The sequence below is a fragment of the Oncorhynchus keta genome, chromosome 7 (assembly GCF_023373465.1).
Source record: "Oncorhynchus keta strain PuntledgeMale-10-30-2019 chromosome 7, Oket_V2, whole genome shotgun sequence".
In the NCBI taxonomy this organism is placed as follows: Eukaryota; Metazoa; Chordata; class Actinopteri; order Salmoniformes; family Salmonidae; genus Oncorhynchus; species Oncorhynchus keta.
This window is the reverse complement of record NC_068427.1, coordinates 55405521-55419947: the sequence shown is the minus strand read 5'-3', so window position 1 is coordinate 55419947 and position 14427 is coordinate 55405521. Positions and strand designations below refer to the sequence as shown.

Genomic DNA, 14427 nt, shown 5'->3' with positions numbered 1-14427 from the left:
CAACTCTGTTACAACACCTCTCTGTTCCTGTTCCTCAACTCTGTTACAACACCTCTCTGTTCCTGTTCCTCAACTCTGTTACAACACCTCTCTGTTCCTGTTCCTCAACTCTGATACAACACCTCTCTGTTCCTCAACTCTGTTACAACACCTCTCTGTTCCTCAACTCTGTTACAACACCTCTCTGCTCCTCAACTCTGTTACAACACCTCTCTGTTCCTCAACTCTGATACAACACCTCTCTGTTCCTCAGCTCTGTTACAACACCTCTCTGTTCCTCAACTCTGTTACAACACCTCTCTGCTCCTCAACTCTGTTACAACACCTCTCTGTTCCTCAACTCTGTTACAACACCTCTCTGTTCCTCCTCAACTCTGTTACAACACCTCTCTGTTCCTCCTCAACTCTGTAACAACACCTCTCTGTTCCTGTTCCTCAACTCTGATACAACACCTCTCTGTTCCTCCTCAACTCTGTTACAACACCTCTCTGTTCCTCAACTCTGTTACAACACCTCTCTGTTCCTCAACTCTGATACAACACCTCTCTGTTCCTGTTCCTCAACTCTGTTACAACACCTCTCTGTTCCTTTTCCTCAACTCTGATACAACACCTCTCTGTTCCTGTTCCTCAACTCTGTTACAACACCTCTCTGTTCCTGTTCCTCAACTCTGTTACAACACCTCTCTGTTCCTCAACTCTGTTACAACACCTCTCTGTTCCTGTTCCTCAACTCTGTTACAACACCTCTCTGTTCCTGTTCCTCAACTCTGTTACAACACCTCTCTGTTCCTCAACTCTGTTACAACACCTCTCTGTTCCTCAACTCTGTTACAACACCTCTCTGTTACAACACCTCTCTGCTCCTCAACTCTGATACAACACCTCTCTGCTCCTCAACTCTGATACAACACCTCTCTGTTCCTCAACTCTGATACAACACCTCTCTGTTCCTCAACTCTGATACAACACCTCTCTGTTCCTGTTCCTCAACTCTGTTACAACACCTCTCTGTTCCTCAAATCTGTTACAACACCTCTCTGTTCCTGTTCCTCAACTCTGTTACAACACCTCTCTGCTCCTCAACTCTGTTACAACACCTCTCTGTTCCTGTTCCTCAACTCTGTAACAACACCTCTCTGTTCCTGTTCCTCAACTCTGATACAACACCTCTCTGTTCCTGTTCCTCAACTCTGTTACAACACCTCTCTGTTCCTCAACTCTGTTACAACACCTCTCTGTTCCTGTTCCTCAACTCTGTTACAACACCTCTCTGTTCCTCAACTCTGTTACAACACCTCTCTGTTCCTCAACTCTGATACAACACCTCTCTGTTCCTGTTCCTCAACTCTGTTACAACACCTCTCTGTTCCTGTTCCTCAACTCTGTTACAACACCTCTCTGTTCCTGTTCCTCAACTCTGATACAACACCTCTCTGTTCCTCAACTCTGTTACAACACCTCTCTGTTCCTCAACTCTGATACAACACCTCTCTGTTCCTCAACTCTGTTACAACACCTCTTCTGTTCCTCAACTCTGTTACAACACCTCTCTGCTCCTCAACTCTGTTACAACACCTCTCTGTTCCTCAACTCTGTTACAACACCTCTCTGCTCCTCAACTCTGTTACAACACCTCTCTGTTCCTCAACTCTGTTACAACACCTCTCTGCTCCTCAACTCTGTTACAACACCTCTCTGTTCCTCAACTCTGTTACAACACCTCTCTGTTCCTGTTCCTCAACTCTGTTACAACACCTCTCTGTTCCTGTTCCTCAACTCTGTAACAACACCTCTCTGTTCCTGTTCCTCAACTCTGATACAACACCTCTCTGTTCCTGTTCCTCAACTCTGTTACAACACCTCTCTGTTCCTCAACTCTGTTACAACACCTCTCTGTTCCTCAACTCTGATACAACACCTCTCTGTTCCTGTTCCTCAACTCTGTTACAACACCTCTCTGTTCCTCAACTCTGTTACAACACCTCTCTGTTCCTGTTCCTCAACTCTGTTACAACACCTCTCTGTTCCTGTTCCTCAACTCTGTTACAACACCTCTCTGTTCCTGTTCCTCAACTCTGTTACAACACCTCTCTGTTCCTGTTCCTCAACTCTGATACAACACCTCTCTGTTCCTCAACTCTGTTACAACACCTCTCTGTTCCTCAACTCTGATACAACACCTCTCTGTTCCTCAACTCTGTTACAACACCTCTCTGTTCCTCAACTCTGTTACAACACCTCTCTGTTCCTCAACTCTGATACAACACCTCTCTGTTCCTGTTCAACTCTGTTACAACACCTCTCTGTTCCTCAACTCTGTTACAACACCTCTCTGTTCCTCAACTCTGATACAACACCTCTCTGTTCCTCAACTCTGATACAACACCTCTCTGTTCCTGTTCCTCAACTCTGTTACAACACCTCTCTGTTCCTCAACTCTGTTACAACACCTCTCTGTTCCTGTTCCTCAACTCTGTAACAACACCTCTCTGTTCCTGTTCCTCAACTCTGATACAACACCTCTCTGTTCCTGTTCCTCAACTCTGTTACAACACCTCTCTGTTCCTCAACTCTGTTACAACACCTCTCTGTTCCTCAACTCTGATACAACACCTCTCTGTTCCTGTTCCTCAACTCTGTTACAACACCTCTCTGTTCCTCAACTCTGTTACAACACCTCTCTGTTCCTCAACTCTGTTACAACACCTCTCTGTTCCTCAACTCTGTTACAACACCTCTCTGTTCCTCAACTCTGTTACAACACCTCTCTGTTCCTCAACTCTGTTACAACACCTCTCTGTTCCTCAACTCTGTTACAACACCTCTCTGTTCCTCAACTCTGTTACAACACCTCTCTGTTCCTCAACTCTGTTACAACACCTCTCTGTTCCTCAACTCTGTTACAACACCTCTCTGTTCCTCAACTCTGTTACAACACCTCTCTGTTCCTCAACTCTGTTACAACACCTCTCTGCTCCTCAACTCTGTTACAACACCTCTCTGTTCCTCAACTCTGTTACAACACCTCTCTGTTCCTCAACTCTGTTACAACACCTCTCTGTTCCTCAACTCTGTTACAACACCTCTCTGTTCCTCAACTCTGTTACAACACCTCTCTGTTCCTCAACTCTGTTACAACACCTCTCTGTTCCTCAACTCTGTTACAACACCTCTCTGTTCCTCAACTCTGTTACAACACCTCTCTGTTCCTCAACTCTGTTACAACACCTCTCTGTTCCTCAACTCTGTTACAACACCTCTCTGTTCCTCAACTCTGTTACAACACCTCTCTGTTCCTCAACTCTGTTACAACACCTCTCTGTTCCTCAACTCTGTTACAACACCTCTCTGCTCCTCAACTCTGTTACAACACCTCTGCTCCTCAACTCTGTTACAACACCTCTCTGTTCCTCAACTCTGTTACAACACCTCTCTGTTCCTGTTCCTCAACTCTGTTACAACACCTCTCTGCTCCTCAACTCTGTTACAACACCTCTCTGTTCCTCAACTCTGTTACAACACCTCTCTGCTCCTCAACTCTGTTACAACACCTCTGCTCCTCAACTCTGTTACAACACCTCTCTGTTCCTCAACTCTGATACAACACCTCTCTGTTCCTGTTCCTCAACTCTGTTACAACACCTCTCTGTTCCTCAACTCTGTTACAACACCTCTCTGTTCCTCAACTCTGTTACAACACCTCTCTGTTCCTCAACTCTGATACAACACCTCTCTGTTCCTCAACTCTGTTACAACACCTCTCTGTTCCTCAACTCTGATACAACACCTCTCTGTTCCTGTTCCTCAACTCTGTTACAACACCTCTCTGTTCCTGTTCCTCAACTCTGTTACAACACCTCTCTGCTCCTCAACTCTGATACAACACCTCTCTGTTCCTGTTCCTCAACTCTGTTACAACACCTCTCTGTTCCTGTTCCTCAACTCTGTAACAACACCTCTCTGTTCTTGTTCCTCAACTCTGATACAACACCTCTCTGTTCCTCAGCTCTGTTACAACACCTCTCTGTTCCTCAACTCTGTTACAACACCTCTCTGTTCCTCAACTCTGATACAACACCTCTCTGTTCCTGTTCCTCAACTCTGATACAACACCTCTCTGTTCCTGTTCCTCAACTCTGTTACAACACCTCTCTGCTCCTCAACTCTGATACAACACCTCTCTGTTCCTGTTCCTCTGTTCCTGCCAACACCTCCTGTTCCTACCTGTCCTGTTCCTACCTGTCCTGTTCCTACCTGTCCTGTTCCTGTCCTCAACTGTTCCTACCTGTCCTGTTCCTGCCTGTCCTGTTCCTGCCTGTCCTGTTCCTACCTGTCCTGTTCCTGCCTGTCCTGTTCCTACCTGTCCTGTTCCTACCTGTCCTGTTCCTACCTGTCCTGTTCCTGCCTGTCCTGTTCCTACCTGTCCTGTTCCTACCTGTCCTGTTCCTGCCTGTCCTGTTCCTGCCTGTCCTGTTCCTACCTGTCCTGTTCCTACCTGTCCTGTTCCTGCCTGTCCTGTTCCTACCTGTCCTGTTCCTACCTGTCCTGTTCCTACCTGTCCTGTTCCTGCCTGTCCTGTTCCTACCTGTCCTGTTCCTGCCTGTCCTGTTCCTACCTGTCCTGTTCCTGCCTGTCCTGTTCCTACCTGTCCTGTTCCTACCTGTCCTGTTCCTGCCTGTCCTGTTCCTACCTGTCCTGTTCCTACCTGTCCTGTTCCTACCTGTCCTGTTCCTACCTGTCCTGTTCCTACCTGTCCTGTTCCTACCTGTCCTGTTCCTGTCTGTCCTGTTCCTGCCTGTCCTGTTCCTGCCTGTCCTGTGCCTACCTGTCCTGTTCCTACCTGTCCTGTTCCTACCTGTCCTGTTCCTGCCTGTCCTGTTCCTGCCTGTCCTGTTCCTACCTGTCCTGTTCCTACCTGTCCTGTTCCTACCTGTCCTGTTCCTACCTGTCCTGTTCCTGCCTGTCCTGTTCCTACCTGTCCTGTTCCTACCTGTCCTGTTCCTGCCTGTCCTGTTCCTACCTGTCCTGTTCCTACCTGTCCTGTTCCTACCTGTCCTGTTCCTACCTGTCCTGTTCCTACCTGTCCTGTTCCTACCTGTCCTGTTCCTACCTGTCCTGTTCCTACCTGTCCTGTTCCTGCCTGTCCTGTTCCTGTCTGTCCTGTTCCTACCTGTCCTGTTCCTACCTGTCCTGTTCCTACCTGTCCTGTTCCTGCCTGTCCTGTTCCTACCTGTCCTGTTCCTGCCTGTCCTGTTCCTGCCTGTCCTGTTCCTACCTGTCCTGTTCCTACCTGTCCCAAAGTCTATAGTGGCGTACATCCCCTCCAGGGTCCCGCAGGTCATTTCCCGGTCCGTGTTCCCGTCGGTCGTGAAGAGAACAGTTTTGTCCCCCAGGAAGAACTGGAACAGGGTCCTCAGGTGCCGCATGTAGTTGTAGTCACACGTGTAGTAGCTCCCATACTCATTCTCTACCTGGTCACAGGTAGAGTCACAGAGTCACAGAAAGGAAGGAAAATAACTATCTGGATTCATCCCTGAGCATAATGACTCTACAGTTGAAGTGGGAAGTTTACATACAGTTTGTTAACAAACTATAGTTTTGGCAAGTCGGTTAGGACATCTACAATTGTTTACAGACAGATTATTTCACTTATAATTCACTGTATCACAATTCCAGTGGGTCAGAAGTTTACATACCTACTTAGTTGACTGTGCCTTCCAGAAAATGATGTCATGGCTTTAGAAGCTTCTGATAGGCTAATTGACATCATTTGAGTCAATTGGAGGTGTACCTGTGGATGTATTTCAAGGCCTACCTTCAAACTCTGTGCCTCTTTGATTGACATCATGGAAATCTGCCAAGACCTCAGAAAAAAAATTGCAGACCTCCACAAGTCTGGTTCATCCTTGGGAGCAATTTCCAAATGCCTGAAGGTACCACGTTCATCTGTACAAACAATAGTACGCAAGTACAAACACCATGGGACCACACAGCCGTCATCCCGCTCAGGAAGGAGATGCGTTCTGTCTCCTAGAGACGAACGTACTTTGGTGCGAAAAGTTTTAAAAATCCCAGAACAACAGCAAAGGACCTTGTCAAGATGCTGGAGGAAACCAGTACAAAAGTATCTATATCCACAGTAAAACGAGTCCTATATCGACATAACCTGAAAGGCCGCTCAGCAAGAATGAAGCCACTGCTCCAAAACCGACATGAAAAAGCCAGACTATGGTTTGCAACTTCACATGGGGACAAAGATCGTACTTTTTGGAGAAATGTCCTCTGGTCTGATGAAACAAAAATAGAACTGTTTGGCCATAATGACCATCGTTATGTTTGGAGGAAAAAGGGGGAGGCTTGCAAGCCGAAGAACACCATCCCAACCGTGAAGCACGAGGGGTTGGCAGCATCATGTTGTGGGGGTGCTTTGCTGCAGGAGGGACTGGTGCACTTCACAAAATAGATGGCATCATGAGGTAGGAAAATTATGTGGATATATTGAAAGACATCTCAAGACATCAGTCAGGAAGTTAAAGCTTGGTCGCAAATGGGTCTTCCAAATGGACAATGACCCCAAGCATACTTCCAAAGTTGTGGCAAAATGACTTAAGGACAACAAAGTCAAGGTATTGGAGTGGCCATCACAAAGCCCTGATCTCAATCCTATAGAAAATTTGTGGGCACAACTGAAAAAGTGTGCGAGCAAGGAGGCCTACAAACCTGACTCAGTTACACCAGCTCTGTCCGGAGGAATGGGCCAAAATTCACCCAACTTATTGTGGGAAGCTTGTGGAAGGCTACCTGAAACATTTGACCCAAATTAAACAATTTAAAGGCAATGCTACCAACTACTAATTGAGAGTATGTAAACTTCTGACCCACTGGGAATGTGATGAAATAAATAAAACCTGAAATAAATCACTCTCTCTACTATTATTCTGACATTTCACATTCTTAAAATAAAGTGGTGATCCCTAACTGACCTAAAACAGGGCATTTGTACTGGGATTAAATGTCAGGAATTGTGAAAACCTGAGTTTGAAATGTATTTGGCTGAGGTCTATGTAAACTTGAGACTTCAACTGTACCTGCACAGTGATAATGTTCCCTCCGTTTGTATACAACCATCTCCTCATCTTTGGGAGCAGAACTGCCATCCAGGAGCTCACTGCCTCCAAGTAGTCTGGATCAAAAGACACTTATTAAACACAAGCAGCCAACCGAGCCAGAACACTGGATTACTCATATGTGTCAAAGGGATTGTACTGTTAGTATGGTTTCATGATACCTGTATCTGCTGAGCGAAGTACAATGTTTGGTTTCTGGAGCAGCCAAGCTGGTAAACCACCCTGAAAGAGACAGACACTTAATGAACTTCTGTCTACAAGCTGACTACTACTACTGACTCAGATATTTCTGTCAGCTGACACACTGTGAGAAAAAGGGGAGGAGGAGAGTCAAAACAACATCTGTTACTCAGTGGTGCATCAACACATCCCTCTTTACGGTCCCCCAGCATGACACCAACACATCCCTCCCTCTCTACGGTCCCCCAGCATGACACCAACACATCCCTCTCTACGGTCCCCCAGCATGACACCAACACATCCCTCTCTCTCTACGGTCCTCCAGCATGACACCAACACATCCCTCTACGGTCCCCCAGCATGACACCAACACATCCCTCTCTCTCTACGGTCCCCCAGCATGACACCAACACATCCCTCTCTACGGTCCCCCAGCATGACACCAACACATCCCTCTACGGTCCCCCAGCATGACACCAACACATCCCTCTCTCTCTACGGTCCTCCAGCATGACACCAACACATCCCTCTACGGTCCCCCAGCATGACACCAACACATCCCTCCCTCTCTACGGTCCCCCAGCATGACACCAACACATCCCTCTCTCTCTACGGTCCTCCAGCATGACACCAACACATCCCTCTCTACGGTCCCCCAGCATGACACCAACACATCCCTCCCTCTCTACGGTCCCCCAGCATGACACCAACACATCCCTCTCTATGGTCCCCCAGCATGACACCAACACATCCCTCCCTCTCTACAGTCCCCCAGCATGACACCAACACATCCCTCTACGGTCCCCCAGCATGACACCAACACATCCCTCTCTCTCTACGGTCCCCCAGCATGACACCAACACATCCCTCTCTCTACGGTCCCCCAGCATGACACCAACACATCCCTCTCTACGGTCCCCCAGCATGACACCAACACATCCCTCTCTACGGTCCCCAGCATGACACCAACACATCCCTCTCTACGGTCCCCCAGCATGACACCAACACATCCCTCCCTCCCCCAGCATGACACCAACACATCCCTCCCTCTCTACGGTCCCCCAGCATGACACCAACACATCCCTCTCTACGGTCCCCCAGCATGACACCAACACATCCCTCTCTACGGTCCCCCAGCATGACACCAACACATCCCTCCCTCTCTACGGTCCCCCAGCATGACACCAACACATCCCTCTCTATGGTCCCCCAGCATGACACCAACACATCCCTCTCTACGGTCCCCCAGCATGACACCAACACATCCCTCTACGGTCCCCCAGCATGACACCAACACATCCCTCCCTCTCTACGGTCCCCCAGCATGACACCAACACATCCCTCTCTACGGTCCCCCAGCATGACACCAACACATCCCTCCCTCTCTACGGTCCCCCAGCATGACACCAACACATCCCTCTACTGTCCCCCAGCATGACACCAACACATCCCTCTCTACGGTCCCCCAGCATGACACCAACACATCCCTCTACGGTCCCCCAGCATGACACCAACACATCCCTCTACTGTCCCCCAGCATGACACCAACACATCCCTCTACGGTCCCCCAGCATGACACCAACACATCCCTCTACGGTCCCCCAGCATGACACCAACACATCCCTCTACTGTCCCCCAGCATGACACCAACACATCCCTCTCTACGGTCCCCCCAGCATGACACCAACACATCCCTCCCTCTCTACGGTCCCCCAGCATGACACCAACACATCCCTCTCTACGGTCCCCCAGCATGACACCAACACATCCCTCCCTCTCTACGGTCCCCCAGCATGACACCAACACATCCCTCTCTACGGTCCCCCAGCATGACACCAACACATCCCTCTACGGTCCCCCAGCATGACACCAACACATCCCTCTATGGTCCCCCAGCATGACACCAACACATCCCTCCCTCTCTACGGTCCCCCAGCATGACACCAACACATCCCTCTCTACGGTCCCCCAGCATGACACCAACACATCCCTCTCTACGGTCCCCCAGCATGACACCAACACATCCCTCCCTCTCTACGGTCCCCCAGCATGACACCAACACATCCCTCTCTATGGTCCCCCAGCATGACACCAACACATCCCTCTCTACGGTCCCCCAGCATGACACCAACACATCCCTCTACGGTCCCCCAGCATGACACCAACACATCCCTCTCTACGGTCCCCCAGCATGACACCAACACATCCCTCTCTACGGTCCCCCAGCATGACACCAACACATCCCTCTACGGTCCCCAGCATGACACCAACACATCCCTCTACGGTCCCCCAGCATGACACCAACACATCCCTCTCTACGGTCCCCCAGCATGACACCAACACATCCCTCTCTACGGTCCCCCAGCATGACACCAACACATCCCTCTCTCTACGGTCCTCCAGCATGACACCAACACATCCCTCTCTACGGTCCCCCAGCATGACACCAACACATCCCTCTCTACGGTCCCCCAGCATGACACCAACACATCCCTCTACGGTCCCCCAGCATGACACCAACACATCCCTCTCTCTCTACGGTCCCCCAGCATGACACCAACACATCCCTCTCTACGGTCCCCCAGCATGACACCAACACATCCCTCTCTACGGTCCCCCAGCATGACACCAACACATCCCTCCCTCTCTACGGTCCCCCAGCATGACACCAACACATCCCTCTCTACGGTCCCCCAGCATGACACCAACACATCCCTCTATGGTCCCCCAGCATGACACCAACACATCCCTCCCTCTCTACGGTCCCCCAGCATGACACCAACACATTTCTCCCTCTCTACGGTCCCCCAGCATGACACCAACACATCCCTCTCTACGGTCCCCCAGCATGACACCAACACATCCCTCTCTACGGTCCCCAGCATGACACCAACACATCCCTCTACGGTCCCCCAGCATGACACCAACACATCCCTCTCTACGGTCCCCCAGCATGACACCAACACATCCCCCTCTACGGTCCCCCAGCATGACACCAACACATCCCTCTCTACTGTCCCCCAGCATGACACCAACACATCCCTCTCTACGGTCCCCCAGCATGACACCAACACATCCCTCCCTCTCTACGGTCCCCCAGCATGACACCAACACATCCCTCCTTCTCTACGGTCCCCCAGCATGACACCAACACATCCCTCCCTCTCTACGGTCCCCCAGCATGACACCAACACATCCCTCCCTCTCTACGGTCCCCCAGCATGACACCAACACATCCCTCTCTCTCTACAGTCCCCCAGGTGAGAATAGGACTTCCATCCCTCTCTCTCTCTCTACAGTCCCCCAGGTGAGAATAGGACTTCCATCCCTCCCTCTCTCTACGGTCCCCCAGGTGAGAATAGGACTTCCCTCCCTCTCTCTCTACAGTCCCCCAGGTGAGAATAGGACTTCCATCCCTCTCTCTCTACAGTCCCCTAGGTGAGAATAGGACTTCCATCCCTCCCTCTCTCTCTACAGTCCCCCAGGTGAGAATAGGACTTCCATCCCTCTCTCTCTCTACAGTCCCCCAGGTGAGAATAGGACTTCCATCCCTCTCTCTCTCTACAGTCCCCCAGGTGAGAATAGGACTTCCATCCCTCTCTCTCTCTACAGTCCCCCAGGTGAGAATAGGACTTCCATCCCTCTCTCTCTCTACAGTCCCCCAGGTGAGAATAGGACTTCCATCCCTCCCTCTCTCTCTACAGTCCCCCAGGTGAGAATAGGACTTCCATCCCTCCCTCTCTCTACAGTCCCCCAGGTGAGAATAGGACTTCCATCCCTCCCTCTCTCTCTACAGTCCCCCAGGTGAGAATAGGACTTCCATCCCTCCCTCTCTCTCTACAGTCCCCCAGGTGAGAATAGGACTTCCATCCCTCTCTCTCTCTACAGTCCCCCAGGTGAGAATAGGACTTCCATCCCTCTCTCTCTACGGTCCCCCAGGTGAGAATAGGACTTCCATCTCTCTCCCTCTCTCTACGGTCCCCCAGGTGAGAATAGGACTTCCATCCCTCCCTCTCTCTACAGTCCCCCAGGTGAGAATAGGACTTCCATCCCTCTCCCTCTACAGTCCCCCAGGTGAGAATAGGACTTCCATCTCTCTCCCTCTCTCTACAGTCCCCCAGATGAGAATAGGACTTCCATCCCTCCCTCTCTCTCTACAGTCCCCCAGGTGAGAATAGGACTTCCATCCCTCCCTCTCTCTACAGTCCCCCAGGTGAGAATAGGACTTCCATCCCCCTCTCTCTCTCTACAGTCCCCCAGGTGAGAATAGGACTTCCATCCCTCCCTCTCTCTACAGTCCCCCAGGTGAGAATATGACTTCCATCCCCCTCTCTCTCTCTACAGTCCCCCAGGTGAGAATAGGACTTCCATCCCTCTCTCTCTCTACAGTCCCCCAGGTGAGAATAGGACTTCCATCCCTCCCTCTCTCTCTACAGTCCCCCAGGTGAGAATAGGACTTCCATCCCTCCCTCTCTCTACAGTCCCCCAGGTGAGAATAGGACTTCCATCCCTCCCTCTCTCTCTACAGTCCCCCAGGTGAGAATAGGACTTCCATCCCTCCCTCTCTCTCTACAGTCCCCCAGGTGAGAATAGGACTTCCATCTCTCTCCCTCTCTCTACGGTCCCCCAGGTGAGAATAGGACTTCCATCCCTCCCTCTCTCTACAGTCCCCCAGGTGAGAATAGGACTTCCATCCCTCTCCCTCTACAGTCCCCCAGGTGAGAATAGGACTTCCATCCCTCTCCCTCTACAGTCCCCCAGGTGAGAATAGGACTTCCATCCCTCTCCCTCTACAGTCCCCCAGGTGAGAATAGGACTTCTCTCCCTCTACAGTCCCCCAGGTGAGAATAGGACTTCCATCTCTCTCCCTCTCTCTACAGTCCCCCAGGTGAGAATAGGACTTCCATCCCTCTCTCTCTCTACAGTCCCCCAGGTGAGAATAGGACTTCCATCCCTCTCTCTCTACAGTCCCCCAGGTGAGAATAGGACTTCCATCCCTCTCCCTCTACAGTCCCCCAGGTGAGAATAGGACTTCCATCCCTCCCTCTCTCTACAGTCCCCCAGGTGAGAATAGGACTTCCATCCCTCTCTCTCTACAGTCCCCCAGGTGAGAATAGGACTTCCATCCCTCTCTCTACGGTCCCCCAGGTGAGAATAGGACTTCCATCCCTCCCTCTCTCTCTACAGTCCCCCAGGTGAGAATAGGACTTCCATCCCTCTCTCTACGGTCCCCCAGGTGAGAATAGGACTTCCATCCCTCCCTCTCTCTACAGTCCCCCAGGTGAGAATAGGACTTCCATCCCTCTCTCTCTCTACAGTCCCCCAGGTGAGAATAGGACTTCCATCCCTCTCTCTCTACAGTCCCCCAGGTGAGAATAGGACTTCCGTCCCTCCCTCTCTCTCTACAGTCCCCCAGGTGAGAATAGGACTTCCATCCCTCCCTCTCTCTCTACAGTCCTCCAGGTGAGAATAGGACTTCCATCCCTCTCTCTCTACAGTCCCGCAGGTGAGAATAGGACTTCCATCCCTCCCTCTCTCTCTACGGTCCCCCAGGTGAGAATAGGACTTCCATCCCTCTCTCTCTCTACAGTCCCCCAGGTGAGAATAGGACTTCCATCCCTCCCTCTCTCTCTCTACAGTCCCCCAGGTGAGAATAGGACTTCCATCCCTCTCTCTCTCTCTCTACAGTCCCCCAGGTGAGAATAGGACTTCCATCCCTCTCTCTCTCTCTACAGTCCCCCAGGTGAGAATAGGACTTCCATCCCTCTCTCTCTCTACAGTCCCCCAGGTGAGAATAGGACTTCCATCCCTCTCTCTCTCTACAGTCCCCCAGGTGAGAATAGGACTTCCATCCCTCCCTCTCCCTCTACAGTCCCCCAGGTGAGAATAGGACTTCCATCCCTCTCTCTCTACAGTCCCCCAGGTGAGAATAGGACTTCCATCCCTCCCTCTCTCTCTACAGTCCCCCAGGTGAGAATAGGACTTCCATCCCTCCCTCTCCCTCTACAGTCCCCCAGGTGAGAATAGGACTTCCATCCCTCTCTCTCTACAGTCCCCCAGGTGAGAATAGGACTTCCATCCCTCTCTCTCTACAGTCCCCCAGGTGAGAATAGGACTTCCATCCCTCCCTCTCTCTCTACAGTCCCCCAGGTGAGAATAGGACTTCCATCCCTCCCTCTCTCTCTACAGTCCCCCAGGTGAGAATAGGACTTCCATCCCTCTCTCTCTCTACAGTCCCCCAGGTGAGAATAGGACTTCCATCCCTCTCTCTCTCTACAGTCCCCCAGGTGAGAATAGGACTTCCATCCCTCCCTCTCTCTCTATAGTCCCCCAGGTGAGAATAGGACTTCCATCCCTCCCTCTCTACGGTCCCCCAGGTGAGAATAGGACTTCCATCCCTCCCTCTCTACGGTCCCCCAGGTGAGAATAGGACTTCCATCCCTCCCTCTCTCTCTACAGTCCCCCAGGTGAGAATAGGACTTCCATCCCTCCCTCTCTCTACGGTCCCCCAGGTGAGAATAGGACTTCCATCCCTCCCTCTCTCTACGGTCCCCCAGGTGAGAATAGGACTTCCATCCCCCTCTCTCTACGGTCCCCCAGGTGAGAATAGGACTTCCATCCCTCCCTCTCTCTCTCCGGTCCCCCAGGTGAGAATAGGACTTCCATCCCTCCCTCTCTCTACAGTCCCCCAGGTGAGAATAGGACTTCCATCCCTCCCTCTCTCTACAGTCCCCCAGGTGAGAATAGGACTTCCATCCCTCCCTCTCTACAGTCCCCCAGGTGAGAATAGGACTTCCATCCCTCCCTCTCTCTACGGTCCCCCAGGTGAGAATAGGACTTCCATCCCTCCCTCTCTCTCTCTACAGTCCCCCAGGTGAGAATAGGACTTCCATCCCTCCCTCTCTCTCTACAGTCCCCCAGGTGAGAATAGGACTTCCATCCCCCTCCCTCTCTCTACGGCCCCCAGGTGAGAATAGGACTTCCATCCCTCCCTCTCTCTACAGTCCCCCAGGTGAGAATAGGACTTCCATCCCTCCCTCTCTCTACAGTCCCCCAGGTGAGAATAGGACTTCCATCCCCCTCTCTCTACAGTCCCCCAGGTGAGAATAGGACTTCC

At 51.2% G+C, this 14427-nt stretch overlaps 1 protein-coding gene across 1 annotated transcript in view; it reads right to left on the bottom strand.

Annotated features, from left to right (window-relative positions):
• glb1l (galactosidase, beta 1-like) overlaps positions 1-14427 on the bottom strand; it is a 108338-nt gene that overhangs the window by 84403 nt on the left and 9508 nt on the right. The window contains exons 4-6 of the mRNA XM_052523286.1: positions 7292-7352; positions 7092-7186; positions 5294-5474 (exon numbers count right to left, since the gene is read on the bottom strand). Of these exons, the coding sequence (XP_052379246.1) occupies positions 5294-5474; positions 7092-7186; positions 7292-7352 (337 nt within the window). The remainder of the gene's footprint in view (positions 1-5293; positions 5475-7091; positions 7187-7291; positions 7353-14427) is intronic.